This window comes from Nicotiana tomentosiformis, chromosome 2 (assembly GCF_000390325.3).
Source record: "Nicotiana tomentosiformis chromosome 2, ASM39032v3, whole genome shotgun sequence".
NCBI classification, from domain to species: Eukaryota; Viridiplantae; Streptophyta; class Magnoliopsida; order Solanales; family Solanaceae; genus Nicotiana; species Nicotiana tomentosiformis.
The window spans coordinates 24339557-24367191 of NC_090813.1; the positions used below are offsets into that span (position 1 = coordinate 24339557).

Below are 27635 nucleotides of genomic sequence, written 5' to 3' on the forward strand. Positions count from 1 at the left end.
AAATTAATAAAGGATTCTCATTAGATCTTTCATTAAACAATATCAACTCAAATCATTCCATCAGTTCTAACCAACGATTCAAAATCGCGTTCACTCGATATTTCATCAAACATATTACAATATAAGGATCCTTCGTTCTTTAATAACTAAATCCCATAACTTATCAAAATTTAAGAACAACTAAGAATCTTAGGATACTTTTGTAATTCTAAAATCATCACTGTAATCAAACTTGTTCCTTAACACTGTTAATCCATTATAATACTATGAGCCTGCGAAAAGGAATTAAAACTAGCTATTCATGCTCATCATAAAAGAAAATTTTGTTATACTTTAACATGTGCAAACAGAAACCAATTTTATGCATTAACCATGAATAAGATGGGATTTTATATTTCTTCTTTTCAAAATTCAGTAAGACAAAGCAAACAATTAACGTAAACTTCGGAAGATTTAAAATAACAGAGCAGTTTAAAGCTTTTAGAAGGCCAATCAAAGGAAAAGAAAAATGACCTTTGTATTGATGGATCTTAGTTCAGACCTGGACAAATTCTTAACAAAACATTCGCCTACAACCTCAATCGGAACCGGCGACCAGAGTTTTCGAACGACACCTTCGATCTCGACTCTTGAAGCTGCTGTTTTGATTGAAAAAAAATGGATTGTTTCGAGGTGTTTCTAACTGGGTTTTGGTATTGATTTTAGCTGAATTTTTCGAAAACATGACACGAATAAGAATTTCCTTAACGTAGAAGAAGCAAAAAATATTTCTCTCAATTCCCTCCTCACTTTGTTTCTCTTTTTTTTTTTTGCCTCACATTTTCTCTTCTACTTATAAAAAAAAATTCGGAATTTTTTCAAATTTATTTTTAAATTATTTTATTATTTTTTAATTAAAAAAATCCCACTTCCCATTTTTCTTCTTTTTAAAAAAATATTTCCCAATTTCCTTTACTTTTACTTTTTAAATTTTTCACATTTTTACTTTTATTATATTTAAATTCTCACTTTTTTTACTTTTCTTTTTTTTCACTTTCTTTTACTTTTTTAAAAAAAATTATCAACTACCTTTAATTTTATTTTTAAATTTCAACTTTCTTTTACTTTTTATTTTTTTAATTTCCACATTCTTTTACCTTTGTTTTTTTTTTAAATTTTTCACTTTCTTTTATTTTTTTAAAAATACAATTTTCACCTACTTTTACTTTTACTTTTTAATTCCATACTTTCTACTTTTCCTACTTTTTTATTCTCATCCGAGAATTTAAAAAAATATTAATTGATTTCGTTTTTTAATTTATTTTAAAATAAAAATAAAAATAATATTAATAGTAATAATTGACCTTTTAAATTATTTTAAATTTTTATCCTATATAAAAAAAGTGTAACAAAGATAAAAAAATATATATTAAATTTCTAAAAATATTTACATAGTAGAAGGTGATAAAAATTCAAATATACTCAAAACCTAGGCGCTCACAATTCTGATATCAACATCCACAACATCGAAAGAACCGAGCTCATACACGAGCCATGAGGCTAAATAGCAATCACCGATACCGGTTGCGACCCGATTGGATAAGCTAAAGATTAATGAAGACGATGATTATGGTGGTTCCCCGAACTTTCATAGCCCCTGATGACTCCGACGTGACGAAATCAACGATCGAAGAGCTGGAACAAGTTATATTGATCAAGAATTTGCCCGATCGGAAGGTATACCTAGGCACAGGGTTAACTCCCGAGCTCAGAAAAAAATTTATTTAATTTCTTATAGTTAAGATAGATTATTTTGTCTGGTCCAATCTTGATATGACAGGGATCCCCCGGAGATAACTACCCATAAACTAAGCATGGACCCAAAAATCAATCCAGTCAAGCAGAAAAGGAGACCCCAACCCGAGGTGAAACATGTTTTCATTAAAGACGAGGTATCTAAACTTCTTAAAATAGGGTCCATTCAAGAGGTTAAATACCCAGATTGGTTAACAAACGTAGTGATAGTCCCTAAAAAAGGGAATAAACTAAGAATGTGCGTAGATTACAAAGATTTGAATAAAGCATGCCCCAAAGACTTTTTTCCCTTGCTCAACATCGATCGTATGATCGATGCCACAGCCGGCCACAAGATCCTCAGCTTTCTCGATGCCTATTACGGGTACAATGAAATACGGATGGACCCGGGTGATCAGGAAAAAAACTCGTTCATCACTAAAAATGGAACATACTGTTATAATGTAATGTTGTTTGGGTTAAAAAATACCAGTGCGACATACTAACGCTTAGAAAATCGGATGTTCGAAGAACAGATAGGAAAATCGATGGAAGTTTACATTGACGATATGTTGGTTAAGTCCCTGCGAGCAGATGAGCATTTAAAGAATTTGCAGGAAACTTTTAGCATATTGAAGAAGTATAATATGAAGTTGAACCCGAAAACATATGCGTTCGGAGTTGGATCGGGTAAATTCCTCGGGTTCATAGTACCCAACCGAGGAATCGAGATCAGCCCTGACAAGAACAAAGCCATAGAGAATATCACAGTTGTGGATAACGTAAAGGCCGTACAAAGGCTAACTGGGCACATCGCCGCTCTAGGGAGATTTATTTCGAGGTCATCTGACAAGAGCCACCGATTTTTCGCACTACTGAAAAAGAAGAATAACTTCTCATGGACCCCAGAATGCCAACGAGCTCTAGAGGAGCTCAAAAGATAATTATCAAGCCCACCGCTGCTTCACACACCAAAGACAGATGAACAACTATATTTGTACTTAGCAATCTCGGAGATAGCGGTAAATGGAGTCTTATCTTGGGAAGAGCAAGGTACACAATTTCTGATTTATTATGTTAGCAGGACCTTAGGTGAGGCTGAAACTAGGTACCCTCGCCTAGAAAGACTGGCGCTCGCTTTGCTAAGTGTATCTAGGAAGCTAAAACCCTACTTCCAATGTCACCCCATATGTGTCGTAACTACTTACCCGTTGAGGAATGTCATGCATAAGTCAGAACTCTTGGACCGACTGGCCAAATGGGCCGTAGAAATAAGTGGGCATGATATTGAGTACCGACCTCAAACCACCATTAAGTCCCAAATTTTGGCGGATTTCGTGGCCGACTTCATGCCGTCCCTAATACCCGAAGTCGAAAAAGAGTTATTGGTAAACTCAGGAACTTCTTCGGGCATTTGGACCCTCTTCACAGATGGGGCCTCGAACGCGAACGGGTCCGGACTCGGTATCATACTAAAAACACCAATGGGTAATATTGTTAGACAATCTATTAAGACTATGAAATTGACTAACAACGAGGCCAAATATGAGGCCATGATTGCAGGCCTTGAATTAGCCAAAAGTTTGGGGGCATACGTGATCGAAGCCAAGTGCGACTCCCTCCTTGTGGTAAACCAAGTTAATGGAATATTCGAATTCAGGGAAGAACGAATGTAGAGATACTTGGACAAGTGACATGTGACATTATATCAATTCAAAGAATGTACTTTGCAACAAGTACTTCGGGATCAAAACAGCGAAGCTGATGCCCTCACTAACTTGGGATCGTCGGTCGAAGACGACGAGTTTAAATCAGTAGAGGTCGTACATCTTATGAGATTGGTGGTGAAAGAAGGCCACGCCGAAGTCAACTCGACGAGCCTAACTTGGGATTGGAGGAACAAATACATGGAATATCTCAGGACCGGAAAGATGCCCTCGGACCCTAAAGAATCGAGAGTCATGTATACCAAGGCAGGTCGATTTAGCCTATCTAAAGACGGAACCCTGTTCAGAAGATCATTCAATAGCCCACTAAGATTGGAGTTCCTCGATCGTTGGCTAGATTCTCTTGGTCAGAAACAGCTAAACTCAGCTAAGATTGGAGTTCCTCGATCGTTTTGGCCTGCGCTGAGTCCTTCTCCTTTGCATCCTGAAGCTGAACCTCAGCAGAAGCCAATTGTTCCCGGGCAGTTTCTTTTTTCGATGCCATACGGTCCATAATTTTCTTTCATTCTTCGGCCTCGGCCTTCACCGCGTCCACCTCTGCCTAAAGCTGCTCGGCCTGGTCAAGTCTCTTTAGAGCCTGTAGCTTCGGGTCGTTAGCCAAAGTATCTAAATCATCATCGCTAATATCGAATATTCGTATTACCTGCTCGAGAAAACCGGCATGCTCCTTCCGAGCCGCTTCTAACTCGGCCTGAAGCTTCTCACTAAGAAGCTTATAAGTATCCTTCTTCTCGGCAAGCTCCCGAGTCTCGGCCTCGTGACGCTTGAACTCCTCCCGGTATCAGAGAAAGGCCTCATGATGAAGTACTGAGGCCTGCAAACACAATGTTAGGATTATTCACTATTGAATTTAAGTATATAAAAAAGGGATATGCGAAATTACTCGATTCAGCACCTGTTGAGCTTCGTTGAAAAGGTAGGGCGCCTCTACCTCGTTCATTTTGATTTTATCCTCTTCGGTCACCAAGAACCGAAGGTAACTAGAAATTCCCACCGGGGCAGAAAGAACTCTAGCATCCTCCTTGATGTATATATAAATTGCTCGCCTCCGAGTAGGATCAACCTCGGAGCAGGGAACTGATTCACTAATTTCGGGCTCGAAAAGGACCCGCCAGCTCCCAGGGACGGTATCTTCCTTGGTACTAGTAAGTCACCCAAATCGGTAACATCCTCTGAAGCAGTGGAATCCAGGCCGTCAAAAATATTATGGAAAGAATCAGCTACTCCTTGAGCCCATTCGCCGAGGTTACCTTTCAACGCCTGAGCCTCATTTATCATAGAAGTTGTAAACGAAGGCGACCCAGAAAGGTCAATCACCCCAAGCGCCTCTTTGGGTACATTATCTTTTGACCGGGATGTACCAGTCACATTTTCTTTCTCGACCTCACTGGCTTGGGCCAAATCAGTCTCGACCCTCTCGGAGACTTCAACCACAATATTTTCTACTGCCTCCACGGCTCGAGGCATTTCGGAGTCGTTTCTCACGCGGGCCACTAACTCAGAATTTTCTTTTTCCTGGTACTCATCCCTCAACCGACTGAGTGAGTCCGATGGACGTTCTCGAGCGCTGGTTTTCTTAGGTTTCTGTGTAGGTCGCTTCCTAGGTCTTTTCCTTTCAAGGGCCGGGAGACTCGGGGATTTTCTTTTCTTTTTCTCTTTGCTCAGTTGATGGAGGACTCATATCGACGTCCTTTCCTAAACCTGCAAAATGAAAATATAATGGATCAGAGACTAATGATGAAGAAACGAGATTAGATGTATTATTAGGGAAAACCCTTATCATGATTATGGGCCTCCCATTGGCCCTTCGAAAGCTCACACCATAAGCGCTCGGAATAAGGTCTCTGTGTTGCAATGCCCTCGACCCACTCTTTAAGTTCGGGAATGGGGTTCGGCATCTGGGCACCAACTGCATCACATTAACATCGATGAGAAAACAAACGGGATGAAAAGCAATAAAAGGAATACCGAAAGCAAAGCTAGACTTACGTTTCATGTTCCAATTCTCAGGGAATGGCATGTCTGCATCCGGGATTAAGTCTAAGGTCTTCACTCAAACAAATCTACCTAACTAGCCCGGTCTCGATCCTCGTCGATACTCGAGAACAAGGTCTTGGTGGCTCGGCGTGCAAGCTTAACTAACCCTCTTCGATAAAGTCGAGGGATGTACATGCGCACGAGATTGTCGATGGTGAATGGACATACCTTGACCTTTCTCATAAAGAATCGAAGTAGAATAGCGATCCTCCAAAATAAAGGATGTATCTGCCCGAGCGTCATATCATACATTTTGCAAAAGGCTATGATAACTGGGTCTAGAGGACCCAACGTGAAAGGGTAAGTGTAAACACTTAAGAAACCCTCCTCCACGTAGGTGGTAATTGATTCTTCAGGGGTAGGAACCATTACGTGTTTTCCTACCCAGTTGCAATCCTCTTTAACCTTATCGAGGATGTTGTCCGTGATCGTACATATGTACCTCGAGACCGGTTCACATCGACCCGGTTCCATGGGCGTATTCTCAACCTTGAAATCAGCCACAGTAGGGCACCCAGTAGGGATGTATGATCTCAGAGGGGGTTTCTCAGTAGCAGTGTGAGGAGCGTTTTCAGAAGGTTTTGCAGAAGAAGGTGCTTCTTCTTTAGGAACAGACTTTGAAGTTTTTGACATTTTTATAAAAATGAAGGAAAGAGATTGTTGATAAGGGGAAGCTTTGAGGCTGGTAATGAGAAAACCAGAAGATGAAGAAGATGAAGTTCTTAGAACGCAAGAAGGATTTGAGCGTAAATGTTCTAACAAATGGATTAAAGGGCATTTATAGGTTCCTCAAGCGACGGTTCATCTCCCGAGGTAGCCGACCGTCAACTGACATATATTTAATGCCTCGAAGACCGGACTAACGAGACGTTTCCACTATTCTTATCACCTACGTCATGTATCCGTCGTCATGATTTATTGAAGTAAGAACCGAGGGTTCATATCTTTTTTTATCGCTTACTCTCTAAAAAACGAGGGGACTATCTGTATACATGTAGAACCGAACTCTACGCTTGATCGAGCATCTGGAACAATAGGTCAAGGCTCGACACCTACGTAAGAGATCGAAGTTACAGATATAACTAAGCTCGATATCGAGGATCGAAGTTTGAACAAGACCATCAGATTTGCCCTCGAGTTTATCGGGGGCACTACCGACCTCACTTCTAACGACGTCAAAGAAAAGCTTTGCCAACTCATACGACAAGTATCCGTGATTCTCGCCATTTACCAATCATTATGGCAGAAATCACGGGATTAAATCAAAAAGAGAGCCAACGGTCTACATAATTTCTTATAAAATAATATTTTAAATGTTTCATCTCCCCGTATATATAAAGGGAATGGAGTAATTCATTGGACACATGCTAACATACTTCAAAGAACTACTTATTATCTTTTCCAGCTTTGTTTGTGTTGTTTTGGCTTCAATAATATTCTGGCCCCCATAATATCACTCCTAAAATTGAAGGAAGTTAACTTTGCAAGGCTTAAGTTGTCTAATCTGCGTGGTTTGCATTTGTGTTTCTATTTATTTTCCATATTAAATTTGATTTCTCACTTTGTATCAAAATATATCACGTATTCTTAAAACCACGTATAAATTCAATTGTTATCCGATTTTGAGGGTAAACAAGCCCGCGCCATAAATTATTTATATTCGCTAGCCGAAAAACTGTATAAAATATGTATATAACATACAGAATATATATATATATATATATATATATATATATATATATATATATATATATATATATATATATATACATTTTTCGGCTATATTTTGAGAGCGGTTATAAATTGTCTTTTTCTTATTTTATTACTATCCATCAGAAGTTGTCTTAACTCAAAAACAGTAAAATAAATGGTGAGGACTTTTATTACCACTACAGTTTTTACGAAGACCGGTAATCGGGGGCGGAGCTAGAGTGTTGAAAGTGGGTTTGACCGAACCCAGTAGCTTTAGTTGGAACCTTGTATTTGTCTTATAAATTCTATTGAATACGTATAAAATATTAATTTAGAACTCAGTAACTTTAAACGATTAGAATCCCGAACCCATAAGTTTGAAATCCAGGTTCCGCCTCTGCAGTTAATTCAATGAACTTAGCATTTGCGATTGAATCCAGAACATAATCCTAGAACACAAAAAGGAAAAAGAATATGCCTCACAATTTTTGTTTCCCATTGAGTAAGTGGCAAACCTGTTACAGACATGATCATTGAGATGACAAAATGGAGTTTGTTTATACTAAGTTATGTGGTCATTATATTAAAAGCGGATGGGTACAAGGTACTACTAATATATATACCCCGTTTATCCTCTTATGTTTGGTCCTGTTCGATCCTAGGTGATGATTGAGGGCCGGGGCGGAGCTAGGGGCTAACTAGATTTATTTGAACGTTTTTCGTTGAAAAATTATAATATGTATAATGTTAGAATTTTATTTATTTATATACAATAGATGTTGAATTTTCTTGAGTTTTGACACAACTCAAGAATTCTTCGTATGTTTACATCTTTATATTTTGAATTCTCTCAATGAAAATTCTAGGTCGTTACTAATTATTAAATAGAATTGGTGAGCTTGAAACAAGTTATTCTTTAATTTAAAAAGCTTTCGCTTTTTTCAAAAAAAAAATTACTTTTTTCGGAATCAGTGTTTGACTGTAAATTTTTAAATTTCAGTTGAAGTTGGAATTTTTCGGAAATTTTTAAAACTCCATAAAATTGTTTTTCTTTTCAAGTCACTTACAAAAATTTAAAAATAACTCCAAATTATATTTATGTTCAAATACAACTCTAATTTTTAAATACCATTTTCACTCATTATTTTTTTTACCTTTTTCCGAAATTTCACAATTCTTATGTCCAAACGTCCACTTATTATTCTGTTTCCAAGTGGAAGATTAAGAAAAAGAAAAAAAGTTTTCTTACTATTTTAAATGTGAAGAAGATTCCTCTCCACGTGCTGGTCTCGACAAGATGAGCATGTCGGAAGAAATTAACTTGATGAATTGTCATAAGAATTCTTCTCTGTCAAATGAAATGACAAAACCACCAAAAAATTGGGATTCTTTGCATTTCGTACACCTAGAAATAGTTGGGCATAAAATCCGAAATCCTAGAAATCGGATAATTAATATTTTGGTCTTCGGTATTAGAGTATTGGCATTTCGATATACTGAAATACCAAACTTTTTAGTATACCGTATATCTATATAGATTAAGACTTAAGTAGCCCAACTAAATTTGAGACCAACCGAGCCCGAATGCCTAACCCAAGTCTTATTTCTTACTTATTTCTTTACCTTAGATTTTTTACTCTAGTTTTCTTATATTTCTCAAACAGACTTCAACGAGTTTAAAGTTCAATCTTCAGCCGACTCCTTTTCCTGTCTTTATTCTCCATTTCACTTACTCAGTGTAACTCTCTCTTCATTCCTCTCTTATACAGTACTACATTAGAAATAAATTCTTTTCCTTTAGAATCTTTATAAAATGATAAAAATTTTGAACTTATTCATACATCAGAATCAGATTGCTCGAGTAATAATCAACATTTTAATTTGAGATTGAATATAGCATATCTCCTCGATTTCTTGGATTATTTGAACGAACATATTTGTTCAAGGAATTCCAAAGTCCAAACTAGAACCGAGCAAAAACTTTGGACAATTTGACTCTATTACTCGAGTTCTTTGCTGGTACTTGTGGAGGAAATGTTACTTTTTATGTTTTTGTTTTACAATTTGGCCTCATAAAGGATAAAAGATGATTTCAGAATTAACGAAGAAGATAATGTTTTTTCTTTGGCCGGGAGTGTTGAAGCATTAACATTGGTTTGGTTATATGGTCTTATTATCTTTTGGGGGTCGTTAAACGGATTCACAGTTAAGTACGTAAAAACGTACCGAAATCATACCGAACTATATTGGTACGGTATTTGGTAAGCACAATTAATAAACCGAATACCGATATACTTAACTGAAATTCTTAAATACCGTATCGAAGTACCGAACCCCACCCGTAACTAATAGAATGCACCATCTTATATTATACACCATATCTTTTTGTTTGTTAATGATTTTAACTCATAATCTGTCCATGTTCTATCAAAACCTTAAATAAGATCATTTTGTGAGTACATATGTGGAATTGCTAATGGGGCGAAAAGAAAATGCAATTGTTTGACTTGGCATTTCGGCCCTTTTGGCAATGTGACGGTACTAACGGAGGGACGATATATATAGTGAATATAGGTTTTTTTGTATCTATACTCAGTTTTGGAGTCACAACTGAATTTATACCCACTTTGTAAAAACTTTTACAAGCCTACCCACTTTAAACTCAACTTCAGACTTATCGAGTCTGAAGTTAAAAAAAATAGTCTGAAGTTAAAAAACTTAGTCTGAAGTTAAAAAAATTAGTCTGAAGTGAAAAAATTGCAATTCAGATGCACTTAAGGCCAAATAGGTCTGAAGTGCAACCGATGGTTCATGCACTTAAGGCCAATAAGTCTAAAGTGAAAAATTACACTTCAGATGCACTTAAGGCCAAAAGATTTGAAGTACAACAAACGTTTTCCTACACTTAAGGTCAATAAGTCTGAAGTGAAAAATCGCACTTCAGATGCACTTAAGGCCAAAAGGTCTGAAGTGTAATAAACGTTCTCCTACACTTGAGGCTAATAAGTATAAAGTGAAAATTTGTACTTCAAATGCACTTAAGGCCAAAAGGTGTGAAGTGCAACCAATGTTTTCATGCACTTACAGGCCAAATAGGCATGAAATGCAAATTGCTCAGAAATAGAAATTTGTTTTTCGAATTTTAACAATCCAATATATGATTTAATACCTAAATCTACACTAAATGAGCTCAAATGTGAAACATAACCTCCAAATATCATCAATCACAAACCCCAATTCATCAATTTGTCAAAACAACAATAAATCTAACGAACCAATTTTGTAATTACGAAAAAGAAAATGAAGAAACCCTAAACAATAGTAAAAAATAAATATCACAACTACTCAACATTGTAAAACATCATAAACTACCTCAAAATATGTTCACAAACAATAATAAATCAGAGAACAAAAGAGAAATATATCAAAAGAGACACAAACATTTGACGTGTTTTGGTCAATTGATCTACATCCACGGTAGAGATGAGCAATCCACTATAAAAAGATAATACAAAATATCGAGAGAACAACCTCACAAAGAGGCAAACACAGGTGACACATTAATACTTGTCCCCAAAAGCTCTCCCCCCTAAACAAGACTCTCAAAACCCTTATGGCTCCATTGTGGATGCTACTGAATGAGAAAGAAGGATCCTCATTTATAGAAGTCCAAAACTTTTCCTCCAAAAAGAAATTAGCCAAATATGAGAGATTTATAATTTTCTTCTGCGAAAAGAAAATTATAACAACCACCTAACAAAAACACTTTTCATTTGACGAGTGTGATTTAACATATTGTAAGAAGTTACTGAGCTTTCTTTCATGTTATAATCCTCATTTATTTTAGAAGGTAACATATAATTATTCATTAAGTGATTTAAATGGTAATAAGGTTTATATTGTTACTATTAGTGTATAAAAATTAAATTAAAAAATTATAGAAATAAATTTCAATGAATGTCCCTTTTGTATGCATGTGTTTAAATTTTATCCCCTATCTTCACGCTCTTCTTCTTTTCCTTCTTTCTATTCCTCATGTGCTAAACTAACTAATAATTATATAATTATCATTGAAATCAATATCAAGAAGCAAATTTCATAAGGAACGTCACTCTATGAATACACCAATTGCAAAAAACAAACCAATACAGAACGTTACACTTAATAGCGGGGTGTACAAATAAAACCGACAAATCGCACTAACTCGATAATCCAAGTCAAATAGAGAAAGAAAATCCGACTATGGTTTGGTGTTAGAAAAACATCCCCGACGATATTTGGTTTGGTTTGGTTTTAATTTTAAAAAGTCAAGCCGAAATCAAACCAACCCGATATTATATGTATAGAAGTTTTAAATATATTTAATACATAAAAATATTTATTGTATTGTAGTTTATAAATATTTTTTAAGTTTTTCATAATTTTATCTTTTAACGTATTAATTCAAGTTTGGACTTATAATTTTTGGATGCTCCAATAAGTTTTATAGTCCATAAATATTAGTAACTCAAATAAATCCTAAACCAAAATCAAATCAATACGAATGATAATAAAAGACATTCGATTCAATTATACTATGAATAAAAATAGTGTTGGATATCTATTTTTTTAGTTTTTTCATGGTTTAGATAAAATGCATAACTTATTTTTCTTTTAGTGTTTAGTCATGTAACTAATAGTACTTATTAGTCATACTTATTTTAGCAACTTATTAGTAATTTTAAATTATGTTTGTTTTCATTATGGCTAATTAATAGTAATATTTATTTTATGCGATTTTCTCATCTTTATTGTTGAATATTTTAGTACAATGCCATGAATCATCTTATATTTATATTATTTTATTAAAAAATACCTTATATAGTTCTATCTTACTAGGATTACAGAAATATTTGGAGCACAAGATTCTATATTTTGTGCTATGAAAACTTTAGGATAAAAAAACCAGAAAACCCGAAACAACCCGAGAAAAACCGAGATTTAAGACCCTAACTTTTATTGGTTTGGTTTGGTCTTTAGATTTAATAACCCGATATAATTGATTTGGTTTGGTAATTAGAAAATTCGAACCAACCCGACCTATGTACACCTCTACTTAATAGAAACGCTTGAGATAAATAATTAGAGCATGTATAAATTGTAACTCTTTTATCAATCATCAGTTCATTGAATTATAAGAGAAGTAATATTTCACGGTTTGAACGAATACATAAACATTAGACTTCTTAGTTGTGTAATAGTTATAGTTATTTGAAACACGTGCAAGTTTTGCCCATTGAGAAAAATTTGTGATAATTTAACAAGATAGGTAGAATGGAGATAATACCAAAGTTATATCTGCAACACTTGTTAACAAAGTTTTTCCATTCTTTCGGGTAGTTCCAGGGCTATTTTTGCAAAACTTTCTTAATGTGGATAAAAATTAAACAATAATCTCAAAAGATCCTATTTGTAAAAATCTCCAAAAATTAAAATAATAAGAAAAGATTGAAACTTGCTTGCAAATAACGGCACTCTTTTACATACGTTAAAGAAACACCAAAAAGAGAGGGGAAGAAGCTCTTTGTTTTCTACAGCCTCCACCTATGACCCAATTTTAAGCAGTGCATTAATTTGAAACTTCTTCTTCGGTAAAGAATAGTGACAACTAACTAGTGGTTCATTGCGTCAGATGTCATAACAACTAACTTGCTATAAATAAAAGAACCTCTCTTTCACTTTAGTCTAAAGGACAATGCTTCTGCAAAATAAATGTCACCCTTCTGTTTTTCTGTAACTTTCCTCTCAACTCCATGTGCCCCGTTGCATAAGAAGAAAAAATTCAATATTCATTCTTTAAAACCTGCTCAAAATCCTTCTCTTTGCTCTCAATACAAATCTTAAAACTCTTATTTACAAATGGTAAGTTGTCTTATATTCCTCTGCCCCATCATTTGTTTCTCAATTCTTGTTTCATCTGAGGTTGATGAATTCATATATACAAGATTCAATGAACCAAATAACAACAACATAAGCTTGAGTGGAGTTGCAGAAATAGCCCAAAATGGGTTTCTTCAGCTAACCAATGACACAAGTAGACTAATGGGCCATGCCTTTTATTCTTCACCTTTCCACTTCAAGAACTCCAGTAATAATAGTACCGCCTTCTCTTTCTCAACATGTTTTGCTTTCGCTATCGTCCCTGAATATCCAAAACTAGGTGGCCATGGCTTAGTATTCACTGTTTCTCACTCAAAAGATTTTAGTACAGCTCTTCCAAGTCAGTATTTAGGCCTGCTTAATGCAAGTGATGTTGGTAATTTCTCTAATCACATTTTTGCTGTTGAATTCGACACGGTACGAGATTTTGAGTTCGGAGATATTAATGATAACCATGTTGGTGTCAACCTCAACAGTTTACAGTCCAATATGTCTGCTGCAGCTGCTTACTATAAGGATAATGAGTCAGTGAAAGAAGATTTGAATCTCAAAAGTGGAAAGATTATTCTTGCTTGGATAGAATATGATTCTGTCAAGAAATTAGTTAATGTTACTCTTTCACCAACTTCTTTAAAACCCAAAATTCCTCTTTTCTCTTATCATTTAGACCTCTCTCCAATTCTCAAGGAAACTATGTATGTTGGCTTCTCTGCTTCTACTGGTTTGCTTGCAAGTTCACATTACATTTTAGGTTGGAGTTTTAAGTTAAATGGAGAAGCTAAATTTTTAGACTTGGATTCTTTGCCATCACTTCCTGGAGCCAAGAAGAAACACACTGGCTTAATTATAGTCATCTCAATTGCTGCAGCTGTTTTCGCGTTAAGCTCGATCTTGGTTGCTATTTATTTAATCTGGAGGTTCAAGAATGCTGATGTAATAGAGCCTTGGGAGCTTGAGATTGGTCCTCACAGATATTCTTACCAAGAACTCAAGCAAGCTACTAAAGGTTTTAAGGACAGTGAACTACTCGGGCGTGGCGGATTTGGTAAAGTTTACAAGGGTATTTTACGAAATTCAAAAACACAAATTGCCGTGAAGCGCATTTCGCATGAATCTAAACAAGGTTTGAAGGAATTTGTGTCTGAAATTGCCAGCATTGGAAGACTCCGTCATAGGAATTTGGTGCAATTGCTAGGGTGGTGTAGGCGTCGTGGTGATTTGTTGCTTGTGTATGATTTTATGCCTAATGGAAGCTTGGATAACTTCTTGTTTGATCAGCCCAAATTGGTATTGACATGGGAACAAAGGTTCAAGATAATCAAAGGGGTTGCTTCTGGTTTACTATATTTACATGAAGGCTATGAACAAGTTGTGGTACATCGAGACGTTAAGGCTAGTAATGTGCTACTAGACGGTGAATTAAACGGAAAGCTTGGGGATTTTGGACTAGCAAGATTATATGAGCACGGATCAAATCCGTGCACGACTAGGGTGGTAGGCACATTGGGGTACCTTGCACCAGAATTGCCAAGAACAGGACGGGCCACTACGAGTTCTGATGTGTTTGCCTTTGGTGCTTTGTTACTCGAGGTAGTCTGTGGACGTAGGCCGATTGAGCCCAAGGCAGAACCTCAGGAGTTTGTACTGGTGGATTTGGTGTGGGACAAATGGAGAGAAGGGAAAATTCTTGAGGTTGTGGACTACAGATTGAAAGGTGAATTCGATGAGAATGAGGTTTTGATGGTATTAAAATTAGGATTAATGTGCTCAAATAACCAGCCATTGGCGCGGCCGAGCATTAGGCAAGTGGTAAGATACTTGGAAGGTGAAATTCTGATGCCTGAGGCTCCAACAGGGCAAAATGCTGATGATGGAGAATTGGGGTTCGACGAAACTGAACGTTGGAATTCTTTAGGATCAACTAATATTATCAAGTCAAGTTCATTTACATGTTTGTCTAATGCAGATGAAGATGGTAATTTTGCTTCTTTTTCTACTTCACCACTTCCACTTCTGTATAGTGGTGAAGTACCTAGATACTGATATGAACTAGCAAGCAAACTCCCCCTCTATATTTTTTCAGGAACATTTCCTGATGAACACTACATTTTTTACCCTATTCTTTGTCTTTCCTCTCTGTATGCGTTCCAGTCTATAAAGATTCAGTTGCATAATCTAAAGTTCTCTTCAGTTGAACAATGGATAAAGATTGATGTAATGTAACTATGAATGAATATGGTCGTTCCAAAGTTCTCTGTTTACCTCTCTGTGTGTGCGCGCGCGCATTGTATTAGTAAAAAATAAATATTATACGTGAAATTATATGAGGATGACAGGGCATGATACGTGGATCACTAAGAAGATGACAACTGGAGTGTCGCATTAAAAGATTCACGATAGTAAAGAGGGAAGATTCATGAACCTCTAATTAATGTGGAAGAAGAATCGGAACCGTTACAAAATCTTCATGAACAGTTACAATTGCCAATTATAACGTTTCATTAATGTCATTAATGCTCATAATAATTCGGTCATAAAAGGGAAGAAATGTTATATTTGTAAATTCCTATATAAGGGAAGAGAATTTCACTTGTAAGGACACGTTCTGATTATTATTGGAATATAATTATTTTCTTGTGCTTTCAATTGATTATTTGCCATTTCTTATTCTAATTTCATTTCTTATTTCTCAGAGAATATTAAATTTTTTGATTATCAGTAACCCGAGTACTTCTAAAAATAGGCTTTAACTGAGAATCCAATTCTTTGGTTAAACAAATTGGTTCCGTTACCGGAAATCTGATAATCTTCTCTTACTTTCCAAATCACTCTCTCTCAACTGAATCATGTCGAATGTCAATGACAACAACCAACAGGTGTAAGGAACTCTAGTTCCGTCACCTCAAGGAACTCCATGCAATTCAAGAGAAGCATCACCAGAAAGATCCACTACTTATAACAATGAACAACATGAAATGAACAAACTGTTGAGCAGGATGCTGTGAAGCAGTTAATTGCTGAGTACGTGAATGATGCTCTCCAGGCTTTCGTGAGGGGACTACCAGCTGTGCCACCCACACCTCCACCAAACAATACTGCAACTGTGGAAATTCCACGGTCAGCGTTGGTTAATTCTGAAAGCGGAGGAACTCCCAACGAGTCACGTGATGGGAGACCAGGTACGCCTAATAATTCTGATTTACAAACTTTAATACTAACCTTGCAGAAACAGGTGAAAGAACAAAACGACCATATTGAGCAAATATCTGATGTACCACCTGTGATCAAAAGAGTTGATTTCGACAAATATTCACAGCAACCATGGAAACCAAGCGCAGCTCCAATACCAATTCCCAAAAAATTCAAAATTCCTGACATCCCAAAATATGATGGAACGACCAATCCACGTGACCACGCTACTGCATTCACCACGGGAGTAAAATGCAATGATTTAACCAAGCAGGAGATTGAATCTGTGCTGGTCAAAAAGTTTGGGGAAACACTTACTAAAGGAGCGTTAACATGGTACTCTCTTTTACCTGAAAATTCTATTGACTCTTTTACTAAGCTTGCAGATCTATTTATAAAAGCACACTTGGGTGCACAAAAAGTTAAAAAGAGAATAGAGGATATATTCAAAGTAAAGCAAGGAGATACAGAATTGCTTCGAGAATTCGTAGACAAATTCCAACGTGAAAGAATGTTGCTACCAAGAGTACCTGATAATTGGGCAGCCATGGCATTTGGAAGCAATTTAAACGAGAAAAGTTCAGAAGCTACGAGGAGGCTTAAAGAGAGCCTACGAGAATTCCCTGCCACGGGATGGAATGATGTCTATAATACGTACAATACCAAATTACGGATCGAAGGAGATATCGTAGCTCAGTCAAGGGTTGAAGAAAAAACAGGTTCGAGGCAGTCAGAATCTGAGAAGAGGTCCGGTAAGAATAGGTACAAGCCTTATATGCGACCTTCGGGGCGAGAAGCTCGTTCCAAATTCGAAAACATGCGGGCTGATCACAGGTTCGCAAATAGAGATTCAAGTTCGTCATCGTCGAGATTCAGAAAAGATCGAGGTAACCGCAACAGAGATGCTAATACAAACGCAAGGATTAGGGACTACAATTTTAACGTGAGTACCTCCGAGTTGGTCGCTGTTTTAAGAAGCATGGGGGATAAGGTACGATGACCTAAAGTGATGAGATCAAGTCCAAATAGAAGAAACCCATACTTTTGGTGCGAGTTCCATAATGACCACGACCATAGAACATCAGACTGCAGATTATTACAAGGTGAGGTGGAACATTTATTGAAGCAGGGCTATCTGACATAAATTTTCGGCGAGAAAGGCAAACAAGCTTACATGAAAAATAGGCAAGAGCCCCCAAAACCTCCGTCTCCGAAGAGAACAGTAAATGTGATAAACGGCGGAGAAGAAGTCAACGCCGTAACCTATACAACTGGGAGAAAAACAACAAAGTTCACAATAACACACGGGAAGCAAACTCGCCAAACTCTGGAAGACGGCAACATAACCTTTGATGATGCAGATGATGATGAATTAATGATTCCTCACAACGATGCATTGGTAATATCTTTACTTATACATGATACTAATATAAAACAAGTTTTAATTGACCCAGGTAGCTCAGTGAACATCATTCTATTAAGAGTGGTGAACGAAATGCTGATGGGCGATCGTGTAGTTCCAAAAGTACGTTCCTTATATGGGTTTGATAACTCAACCATTTTTCTAAAGGGAGAGATTAAACTAAGCACATACACAGAAGGGGTCATCAAAGAAACACAATTTCAAGTGATAGACACGGATATGGCCTATAATGTGATTCTTGGGAGGTCGTGGATTCATGAAATGGATGTTGTGCCATCCATATTGCATCAGGTTATCAAATTCCCTTCAAAATGGGGAATTCAACAAATTCGAGGAAATCAACAAACTTCAAAGAGCATCAATTCGGTGATACAACCAAGTCAAAAAGATACGAATGCAAGTAAAAAAGATACGGGTGCAAGTCAAAAAGATACAAGTGCAAGTCAAAAAGATGTGGGTAGAAGTGAGAAAGATGCGGTAAATCAAATTTCAACAGAAATTATATCAAAACAAACAGACGTGGACTCCAGACCAGATGTAATTCAAGAGCCAAAGTAGAACGAACATTAAAAGAACGATTGAGGAGCTTGAAGCTGTTCCACTATTCGAACAATGGCCAGATCGAAGAATTCATATCGGAGCAAGGATAAATCCAGATAGGAGAAGTAAGTTAATTGAATATTTAAAAGCTAACACGGATTGTTTCGCATGATCAAATTCAGATATGATAGGTATACCTCCGGAGGTGATGACTCATAAATTAAATGAAGATCCATCATTCATACCTATCAAACAAAAGAAAAGGAAGCAAGGATCATTCAAAAATCAAGTGATCGATGAAGAGGTACATAAACTCTTAAAGATCGATTCAATACGCGAGGTAAAATATACTAACTGGTTAGCTAATACTGTGGTAGTTCCGAAAAAGAACGGTAAATGGAGAGTTTGTGTGAATTACAGCGAGTTAAATAAAGCATGCCCGGAGGATTCATTCCCTTTACCGCATATAGATCAATTGATTAATGCTACCGCAGGCCACAGATTATTAAGCTTTCTAGATGCGTATTCTGGTTACAATCAAATAAAAATGGACCCCTTAGACGAAGAAAAAACTTTATTTATTACAAACAGGGGGGCTTATTGTTACAAAGTCACGCCTTTTGGCTTGAAGAATGCTGGAGCCACGTATCAGAGGTTGGTGACCAGGTTGTTCCAAGAACACCTGGGGAAGACGATGGAAGCGTACATTGATGATATGTTGGTCAAATCTACACAAGCGAAAGATCATTTTCAACATATTTTAACTACCTTCGAGATCCTCCGCAGATATAATATGAAACTGAACATAGAAAAGTGCGCTTTTGGCGTAGCTTCAGGTAAGTTTGTAGGCTTTCTCGTATCCAATAGAAGAATTGAAGTAAATCCTATACATATTAAAGCTATTGAAGAAATACCTGATATACTCACAAGCAAAAAAGAGGTACAAAGATTGACAGGTAGGATTGCAGCTCTGGGAAGATTCATTTCAAGATCTTTAGAGAAAAGCTTTAAATTCTTTTCTGTATTGAAGAAGCAAAATCAGTTTGAATGGATTGAGGAATGCCGACAAGCCCTCAAAGATTTGAAGGCATACTTAACAAATCCTCCCCTACTGTCTAAACCCAAGGATGGAGAAAGACTATTTGTATATCTTGCAGTTGCAGAAGTGGCTGTAAGTGCAGTTTTAGTAAGGGAGGACAAAGGTAAACAATCTCCTATTTATTATTTTAGCAAATCTTTATTAGATGCTGAAACTAGATATCCTCATATAGAGAAACTAGCTTTAGCATTAGTCATGGCAGTTAGGAAATTGAGACCATATTTTCAATGCTATCCTATCTCCGTAGTAACTGCATATCCATTAAGGAATATTTTGCATAAACAAGAATTGTCAGGCAGACTAGCCAAATGGGCAATAGAACTAAGTGAATATGACATTATTTATCAACCTAGAACTGCAATAAAATCTCAAGTTTTAGCAGATTTTGTCGCAAATTTTAATACAAAAATAATTCATGAAGTAAAAAGGAATTACAAATTTTTACTGGAGCTAATCCAGGTACGTGGACTTTATTTACCGATGGCTCTTAAAATGTCAAAGGATCCGATTTAGGTATTGTCTTAATCCCACCCTCAGGTGAAAGTATAAGACAAGCAATTAAATGTTACCCTATTACTAACAATGAAGCATAGTATGAAGCTGTAATTGTAGGTTTGGAACTAGTACGAGAACTCTCTATAGAGAAAATCATGATTAAAAGTGACTCTCAATTGGTAGTCAATCTGATGTAGGGGACTTACACTGCTAGAGAGGCACGGATGCAATAATACTTGGAAAAGGCACGAGAACTAGTCAGGCAATTCCAATCATGGAAGGTCGTTCAAAATACCCAGGGAAGAAAACGCAGAAGCAGACGTGTTGGCTAACCTTGCTTCAGTTGTAGAAGTAACAAGCGGAGAAAATGCTATTGTAATATATTTATTTCATTCAGCACTTGACTAGGATAAAAATGAGGTAAGCTTTAATAATTTAACCTGGGATTGGAGAAACGAGATTGTTAATTTTTTACAGTACGGGATCATACCTGAAGGCAAGAAAGAATCTCAAGTGGTTCGACAAAAAGCTGCTCGTTACTGCCTAATTCGAGATAATTTATATCGAAAAATGTTTGGCGGTCCTTTAGCAATGTGCCTTGGACCCAATCAAACGGAGTACATGATGAGGGAAGTACATGAAGGACATTGCGAAAATCACGCAAGTGGAAAATCTTTAGTTAAAACACTAACCAGGGAAGGATACTACTGGCCTAAAATGAAGAAAATGCGGAAATATTTGTAGCCAAATATGATAAGTGTCAACGATATGCCAACAATATGCATCGACCTGCAGAGTTATTACATACAGTTATTTCCCTATGGCCATTTATGAAATGGGAAATGGATATAGTAGGGCCTTTACCACAAGCTAAAGGAAAGGTACGGTTCTTATTAGTATTAACAGATTACTTTTCAAAATGGGTAGAGGCAGGAGCTTTCAAAGAGGTACGAGAGAAGGAGGTGAAAGACTTCATTTGGCGAAACATTATATGCCGGTTTGGAGTCCCAAAAGAAATCGTATGTGATAATGGCCCACAATTTATAGGCTCGAAAATCACAGAGTTCTTTCAAAGTTGGCAAATCAAATGAATAACCTCTTCACCTTACCATCCCGTGGCAAATGGACAAGCTGAGTCAACGAATAAGATTATCATCAATAATTTGAAGAAGAGACTAGAAAAATCGAAAGAGAATTGGCCTGAAGAATTACCAGGAGTGTTATGGGCTTATAGAACCACAACAAAAACAGCCACGAGAGAAACTCCATTTTCGCTTGTGTACGGTTCAGAAACTTTAATCCCGGTTGAAACATGAGAACCAAGCACGAGATTCACATTGGCAATGAAAGAGTCGAACGATGAGGAATTAAGAACAAACTTGGACTTACTCGAACAAAGAAGAGAAGCAGCTTTAATATGGATGGCAGCACAAAAGCAAATCATAGAACGATACTACAACAGAAAGGTTCACCTCAGGTACTTCAGAATTGGGGACTTCCTTCTTAAAAAGGTTTTCCAATCAACGAAAATAACCGGAGCAGGAAAGTTAAATCCAAATTGGGAAGGACCCTATAAAGTTCGATGTATCGCTGGAAAAGGTGCCTACGAATTAGAAACCATGGATGGCAAGGTTTTACCCTCGAGTTGGAATGCTGTTCATTTAAAGAAATACTATTTTTGAGCAAAAGCAATACCCACTGTCAGGTATCATTCAATTATGATTTTTGTTTTGTACAGTTAAAATTATACTAACAATTTTAGATGATAGGCAAAAAGCTAGCCCACACCAAATGATGATATTAGACTTGAAGGACATGCGGAAGCAACATTATTCCCGGTCTAGGGTTGCAACCTTTGTGATGGAAATATAAAAGGGTTAAGTAATCATCATCTAAATTATATATACCTCCGAGTCCCGTATGTTTTTCCTTTTCAAGAAATGGACCATATGGAAGGAATAATCAAGTGCTCGAGATTTCATACTTCAAAGCTCAAACACTTGGGGGACTATATATATATAAGGAAGGCAAAGAAGACTGGAAAAGTCAGAATTCAAGTCAAGCCTATGGTCTACCCAACAAATCGAAAATTAAGAGTAAAGTCAAGAGCCACAAACACAAGCCTGATTCAAAAACCTATCAAGAATACACCCGTGGATGTAAATTTCAAAATCTTACGAATGTTTAGGTTAAAGGCAATATTTAGTCATGGGTTGCAAGATATACCCTTGAATTTTGTAAAATCTGTTGTAAAGAAAACAGTTACGAAAGAGTTATAGATGATACTTGAATACATGTAAAGTGTTATACAATTTGAAAGTTCGAATGATACAAAACTTCCTCAAAGCTATTCAAAGAAACGTGTGTGTTCTTATTTCTTATTTTGTATGTTTACACCATTATGAAGTTGAGACGTCTTCTTCATTAAGTGTCGTTTATAAAAGGGCCCTCTTTTATAATTCATGCATGTTCAAAAAGTCACGGAGTATTGAAGCATGTTTAAATGCATAATAAAAGAGTAGAACAGAAACTCAAAATTAAATATTATATAAACCCGGTTAAAACTAAGTGTAAACTTAGTTCAAACCAAAGTATTTGATATTGAACCCCAAAACGGATCAAGGGTAAAACTTGCCAACTATTCCACAAATAAAAAAAAATCAAACACAATAAACTTTCCAAACCCAAGTTCACTATGGGGCAGATTCTAAAATAGTACTATCAACAGCGAGAGAAATCAAGATGGCGCTATCAGCAGCAGTAGAAGGTTCGACTTGAGCAGAAGAGATTTGAACACTAACTTCACCAGGAGTAGGTTCATCACCCTCGGGAATGCCGACCTTAGGTGAAGAAAAGTTTTGACTCTGCTAAGTTTTTTCAATGGTTTCCTTAGTTTTTGCAATCTCAGCAGTCAAGTCAAAACCTTCCTGGTTAGCCTCCATCAAAGTCTCGAGGCGCGTGTTCAAGAAATTCCAGCTTACATCAAGAGTTTATTTATCCTCAAGGGCCTCGTAATCCCTCTCCCATTGCTCAATTTCGGTCTCCAACTCTTCTTTTTCAGTCAAAGTAGCATCATAAGAAGTTTGTAAAGGGGCGAGTGATCTCTCTAAGAATTGGACCTTGTTAGAAGATGCATGGAGGTCTTCTTGAACTCGAGTGAGCGTTTGAACAAGCTCCCCGGCATAGACTTCCTTCTGATTAAGCAGTACTTTCAGACCCTTAATTTCTTCAGTAGCTTTAGAAAGCTGCTCGACAAATGAAGAATCAAGGAGGTATTTATCCTTGCCCATTTGACTAGAAGAGGCTTTTTCAATCGCCAATTCTGCTGCCATCACTTTCACTTGCTGTATCAAAGCACAATTTTCCTCATCTAAAACTTCTTTTTCTAACTGGAGGCCTTCAAATTGTTCTTTCCAGTTGTCCGCTTCCGTATGATAGTCATTGACTAACTACTCAGTATGGATAATTCTCTTTATCAACTCTGTGCCTATCAGGTTGATCTACAAAAGAAAGGGAAAAAGTGATTATCAAACAAAGATAAAGAAATCACAAGGAAAGTAAAAAAAGAAGAAGCTAAGGCTTATACCTTCAAAGATGAATGGAAAATGTCATTCATCCATGTCAAAGAGCTGTGGTTTTCCAATTTAGACTTCTCAACTAGGTCAATCAGCGATTTCAGCCATACATCAGCTTGGCCAGACTTTTTCAAAAGATTACCATCCTCGGGGACTTCAATGGTAACTTTTTTCATCATCCTAATGCTACTGGAAGAACCAACTTCAACATGAGAAGTGGTAGCAATAGGGACAGTTGAGGAAGTAAAAATAGCCACGGGAGGAGCAGTGGCAGCAATAACAGGCGCGGGAAACTGAGAACTAATAGGAGCAGATACTGGAAATGACGCAAGGGGTGCTTCATCAGAAACTAAGCCAAAGTCTTCACTATCAAATCCATGGGAAAACAACTGTTCTGTAGAGTCACAAGGCGCAATAATCATCTCTTTATCAGATCTCATCAAAGTGGCACTTTCAGGCTCATTCACGGGAACTAAATTTGGAGGAGGAGTGGCTTCATCATCCGAAACAACAAGTCTTCTAGCCCGATGCTTACGCAATAAAGAGCCATCCTTTCGTTCCTCTTCACCCTCAGAACCATGAGCTTTCTATGCTTTTCTCTTTGATGGAGAACTCAAAATCATCTCTTGAGTCATGGACAAAGAAAGTCTTGATGAAGCAATAGACGCGACACTAACACCCCGAATGGGAAACCCTACCAGAAGAAGAAGTTAGTAAAGAAAGGTAGAAAGTTAAAGGGAAGCATACCATGAGTTTTAAATTTCCAACCAAACCTTTGAGAAAGGTATTTCCAAGACCTTCCTTCCATAGGAGCAACCGACAACAATTTTTCTACCCAAGCACGGAAGTCTGGTATTTTTTCAACAACTTCCATGGTTGCTAAAAAGAAAAGAAAAAAACAGCCACGGGATCGTAAGTTTCTTCTTCCTTCATAAAAGAGAAGAAATATATCTAAAAAAAAACTTACGTGCAAAGTTCCATTTTTATGGAAAAGGCATGGTCTCTTCACTCACTAAATCACTTCTGGGAGCAACAACAAAACGAGCATACCAGCCACGATCTTTATCATCTTCAAGGCTAACCAAAAGCCTTTTACTCCTAGCCACGAGACTAAACACCTCTGAATGAAACAACTTAGGGGAATAAAGATGAAGCAAGTGTTGAAAGGTGAAGGGTAAAGCGGCCGAATTAGCCAGGTGTCTTAAACATACAACAACTCTCCATACAATAGGACCAATCGGTCCTAAGCAAATGTTAAAGAAATGACAAAATTCTATGATGGCTGGGTCAATAGGTGGTCTAAAACCTAATGTAAAAGGATATGTGTAAACGAAAGAGTAACCAGCTTGGAACGAAGTAATCCTTTGGTTTGGACCAGGAACTAAAATTGGAAAGTCAAATTTCCAATGGCATTCTCTTCGCACAAGAGAAATCAAACCCTGAGTAATCTGGAAAGGATAAACATCGGCACGATCATGGGAAGTCATAGAAGTAACTTGATTTCTAATTGATTCACGATAAGTGGAGAAAGAAAATTCTGCAGGAATAATTTCATCAACAGTTGATTCTCGAATAGGTCACTCGAATCCCTATTTCTGGGAGAAGATCTATGAGTTAAAGAAGCCCTAGTTCTAGAAGAAGAAGGGGTAGCAACGTTGGGTTGAGAAGTAGAACCACGAACAGATAAAGATCCTAAGCTACGCAACTTACCGCCTCTTCTACTCCTAACAGGAGCAGTTGAAGGGGGAAGTTCATCTACAATTACTACTCTGCGAGGATCAAGGTTCGATGGAGATATGGTTGTACTGTAAAATAATACGTGCTGATGTATAAGAACAATTATGGAAGAAGAATACTGTAGATTGATGGTTTTCGTGAAAGCAAAGGCATAAGAGGTATTTATAAGAAGAAGCAATCGTCATGTAAAGGGAGTCATGATGGAAACATCATAATGAAACAGTCACTTCGTGACTGACGCGGCAACAGGAAAGCCCTAAAAACCGCTGAAGAGTCGCAGACCCAATCGATAAATGCCACGTGGAACATGCATTAAATTGAAGTGACATACGATGCGTTGGTTCTGAAAAAGACACAATGATACATGGGAAACGACGGAAAAGAATTCCCACCATAAATGTGTACCACTTCCCAAATATTCAATTGCTGAATATTTGGCAAGTGAGGGGACTATCTGTATTAGTAAAAAAATAAATATTACACATGGAATTATATGAGGATGATAGGGCTAGATACATGGATCACTAAGAAGATGACAACTGGAGCGTCGCATTAAAAGATTCATGATTTACAACAGGTACGAGCAAATCACTCACGAGAGGAAAGGGTACGGTTGCTCGAGCCTAAATTATTCAGTGAAGAGACATAGGCAGGATGAATCAAGACAGTAAAGACTGAAGATTCATGAACTTCTAATTAATGTGGAAGAAGAATCGGAACCGTTACAGAATCTTCATGAACAGTTACGGTTGCCAATTATAACGTTTTATTAATGTCATTAATGCTCATAATGATTCGGTCATAAAAAGAAAGAAACATTATATTTGTAAATTCCTATATAAGGGAAGAGAATTTCACTTGTAAGGACACGTTCTGATTATTATTGAAATATAATTATTTTCTTGTGCTTTTAATTGATAATTTTTTCATTTCTTATTCTAATTTCCTTTCTTATTTCTGAGAGAATATTGAATTTCTTGATTATCAGTAACCCGAGTACTTCTAAAAATAGGCTTTAACTGAGAATTCAATTCTTTGGTTAAACACTCATGTCTTTATCTTTTTCCTTCATTTAGAAAAATCAACAACAACAAATCTAATAAATTCCCACCCTGGTATCTAGGGGGGTAAAATGTACGCAATCTTACCCCTACCCTGCGAGTGCAAAGAGTTTGTTTCCGATAGACCCTTGGCTAAAGAAAAGATGAAAAGAAGCAGTAGCAACAAGTAGTAACAACAACAAGATATTAACAAGACCGAAGCCAAGATAACAATTAAACGATAGATAGTAATAGCAATCTTCTTTTAAGAAAAAGATAGTAGGAAAATTTAACCATACTTTGTGGTCAACAAACATAGAAAAATATGGTGCTCATGTCACACTTGATAAACGGTTTAGAGAAGAAATTATGAGGTAAGGACCTTCACCAACGAATTTCTAGAGTCAATCCATCACCAAACCGTATTTTAGTTTAGTCTAATGATTAATGCAATATGATCACCACAGAGAAAGTGTTATAATAGTGGCGTAAACTTGAGCGGAAGGCTAATACTTTTTATGTCACAAGAAGCATAGTGATGCCACCAGAAATGAATGGAGATAAAGTTGAATAATATTAAAATCTAACTTAGATGATAATGCGGCCTTTTGGCAAATAATTTCAACTTAGGCCTCTTTTGAATTTTAAATTAGACACTTGAAAGCATGCCTAGCTTTTATTTTAAATAGAATAAACGGCCACTAATAGTTCAGTGGGGAAGTTGTTGAATAAAGTCTTCTAAGGGCAAGACAATCTTCCAAAGAATCCAACAATGAGTTCGCGAGTTGGATGATATACATTTAAGAACTCATTCTTTCGACGAAACAAAAACGTCTAAATTCTGGGCGCGTCAACTTATGATGTTACTTGTCTAGCTCCATTACAATTGAAGCTCGTGGAGCTATGACAGCAGTAACTGGGGACCATACTTAGTTTTATGGAATTTGGCTATAATACTTTCTCAACCCGAATGATAGTTTTCAAAAGTGTAGGGAACTAGGGATATGGCTTGAGACCATGTGTACATTTCTGGTGAGAGTTGACGAAGTCTAGCCGCAGCAGTCATGATGTATGATGACTAATGAAAGGCCAAGTTTTCTTCACGCTGCTACTTTTGTTTGTAGTCTTTTTCTTTGGCCTACTTGCTTTCCAACTGAAAATAGACAAGTCGTTGAAATTCTTCCTCAAGGACCACAGCTGAATTCTCCCGTTGGACCTTCCTTTTATCCCAATGCATTCTTCATTCAAATCTTTTTTTCTTTTGCGTAATTATTTGATATTCGGAACTTATCGGTTCGATTAATTCAAACTCGTACAATTCTCAATTCTCTTGTGGGCCGAACTCGAAATCTCTAATTAATAATTAAGAGTGAAAGAATCACATCCATC

The 27635-nt window shown here is 36.8% G+C and overlaps 2 protein-coding genes across 2 annotated transcripts; both read left to right on the forward strand.

Moving 5' to 3' along the window:
• The first annotated feature begins 12961 nt into the window (after nucleotides 1-12961).
• Nucleotides 12962-15401, forward strand: LOC104090779 (L-type lectin-domain containing receptor kinase S.4-like). Its single transcript, XM_009595960.3, has one exon. The coding sequence runs from the start codon at nucleotides 13128-13130 to the stop codon at nucleotides 15189-15191; it is 2064 nt and encodes a 687-aa protein (XP_009594255.1). The 5' UTR covers nucleotides 12962-13127; the 3' UTR covers nucleotides 15192-15401.
• Nucleotides 15402-17511: 2110 nt separating this feature from the next.
• Nucleotides 17512-18318, forward strand: LOC104090782 (uncharacterized). The gene has a single exon (XM_009595962.1). The coding sequence runs from the start codon at nucleotides 17512-17514 to the stop codon at nucleotides 18316-18318; it is 807 nt and encodes a 268-aa protein (XP_009594257.1).
• The last annotated feature ends 9317 nt before the right edge of the window (nucleotides 18319-27635 follow it).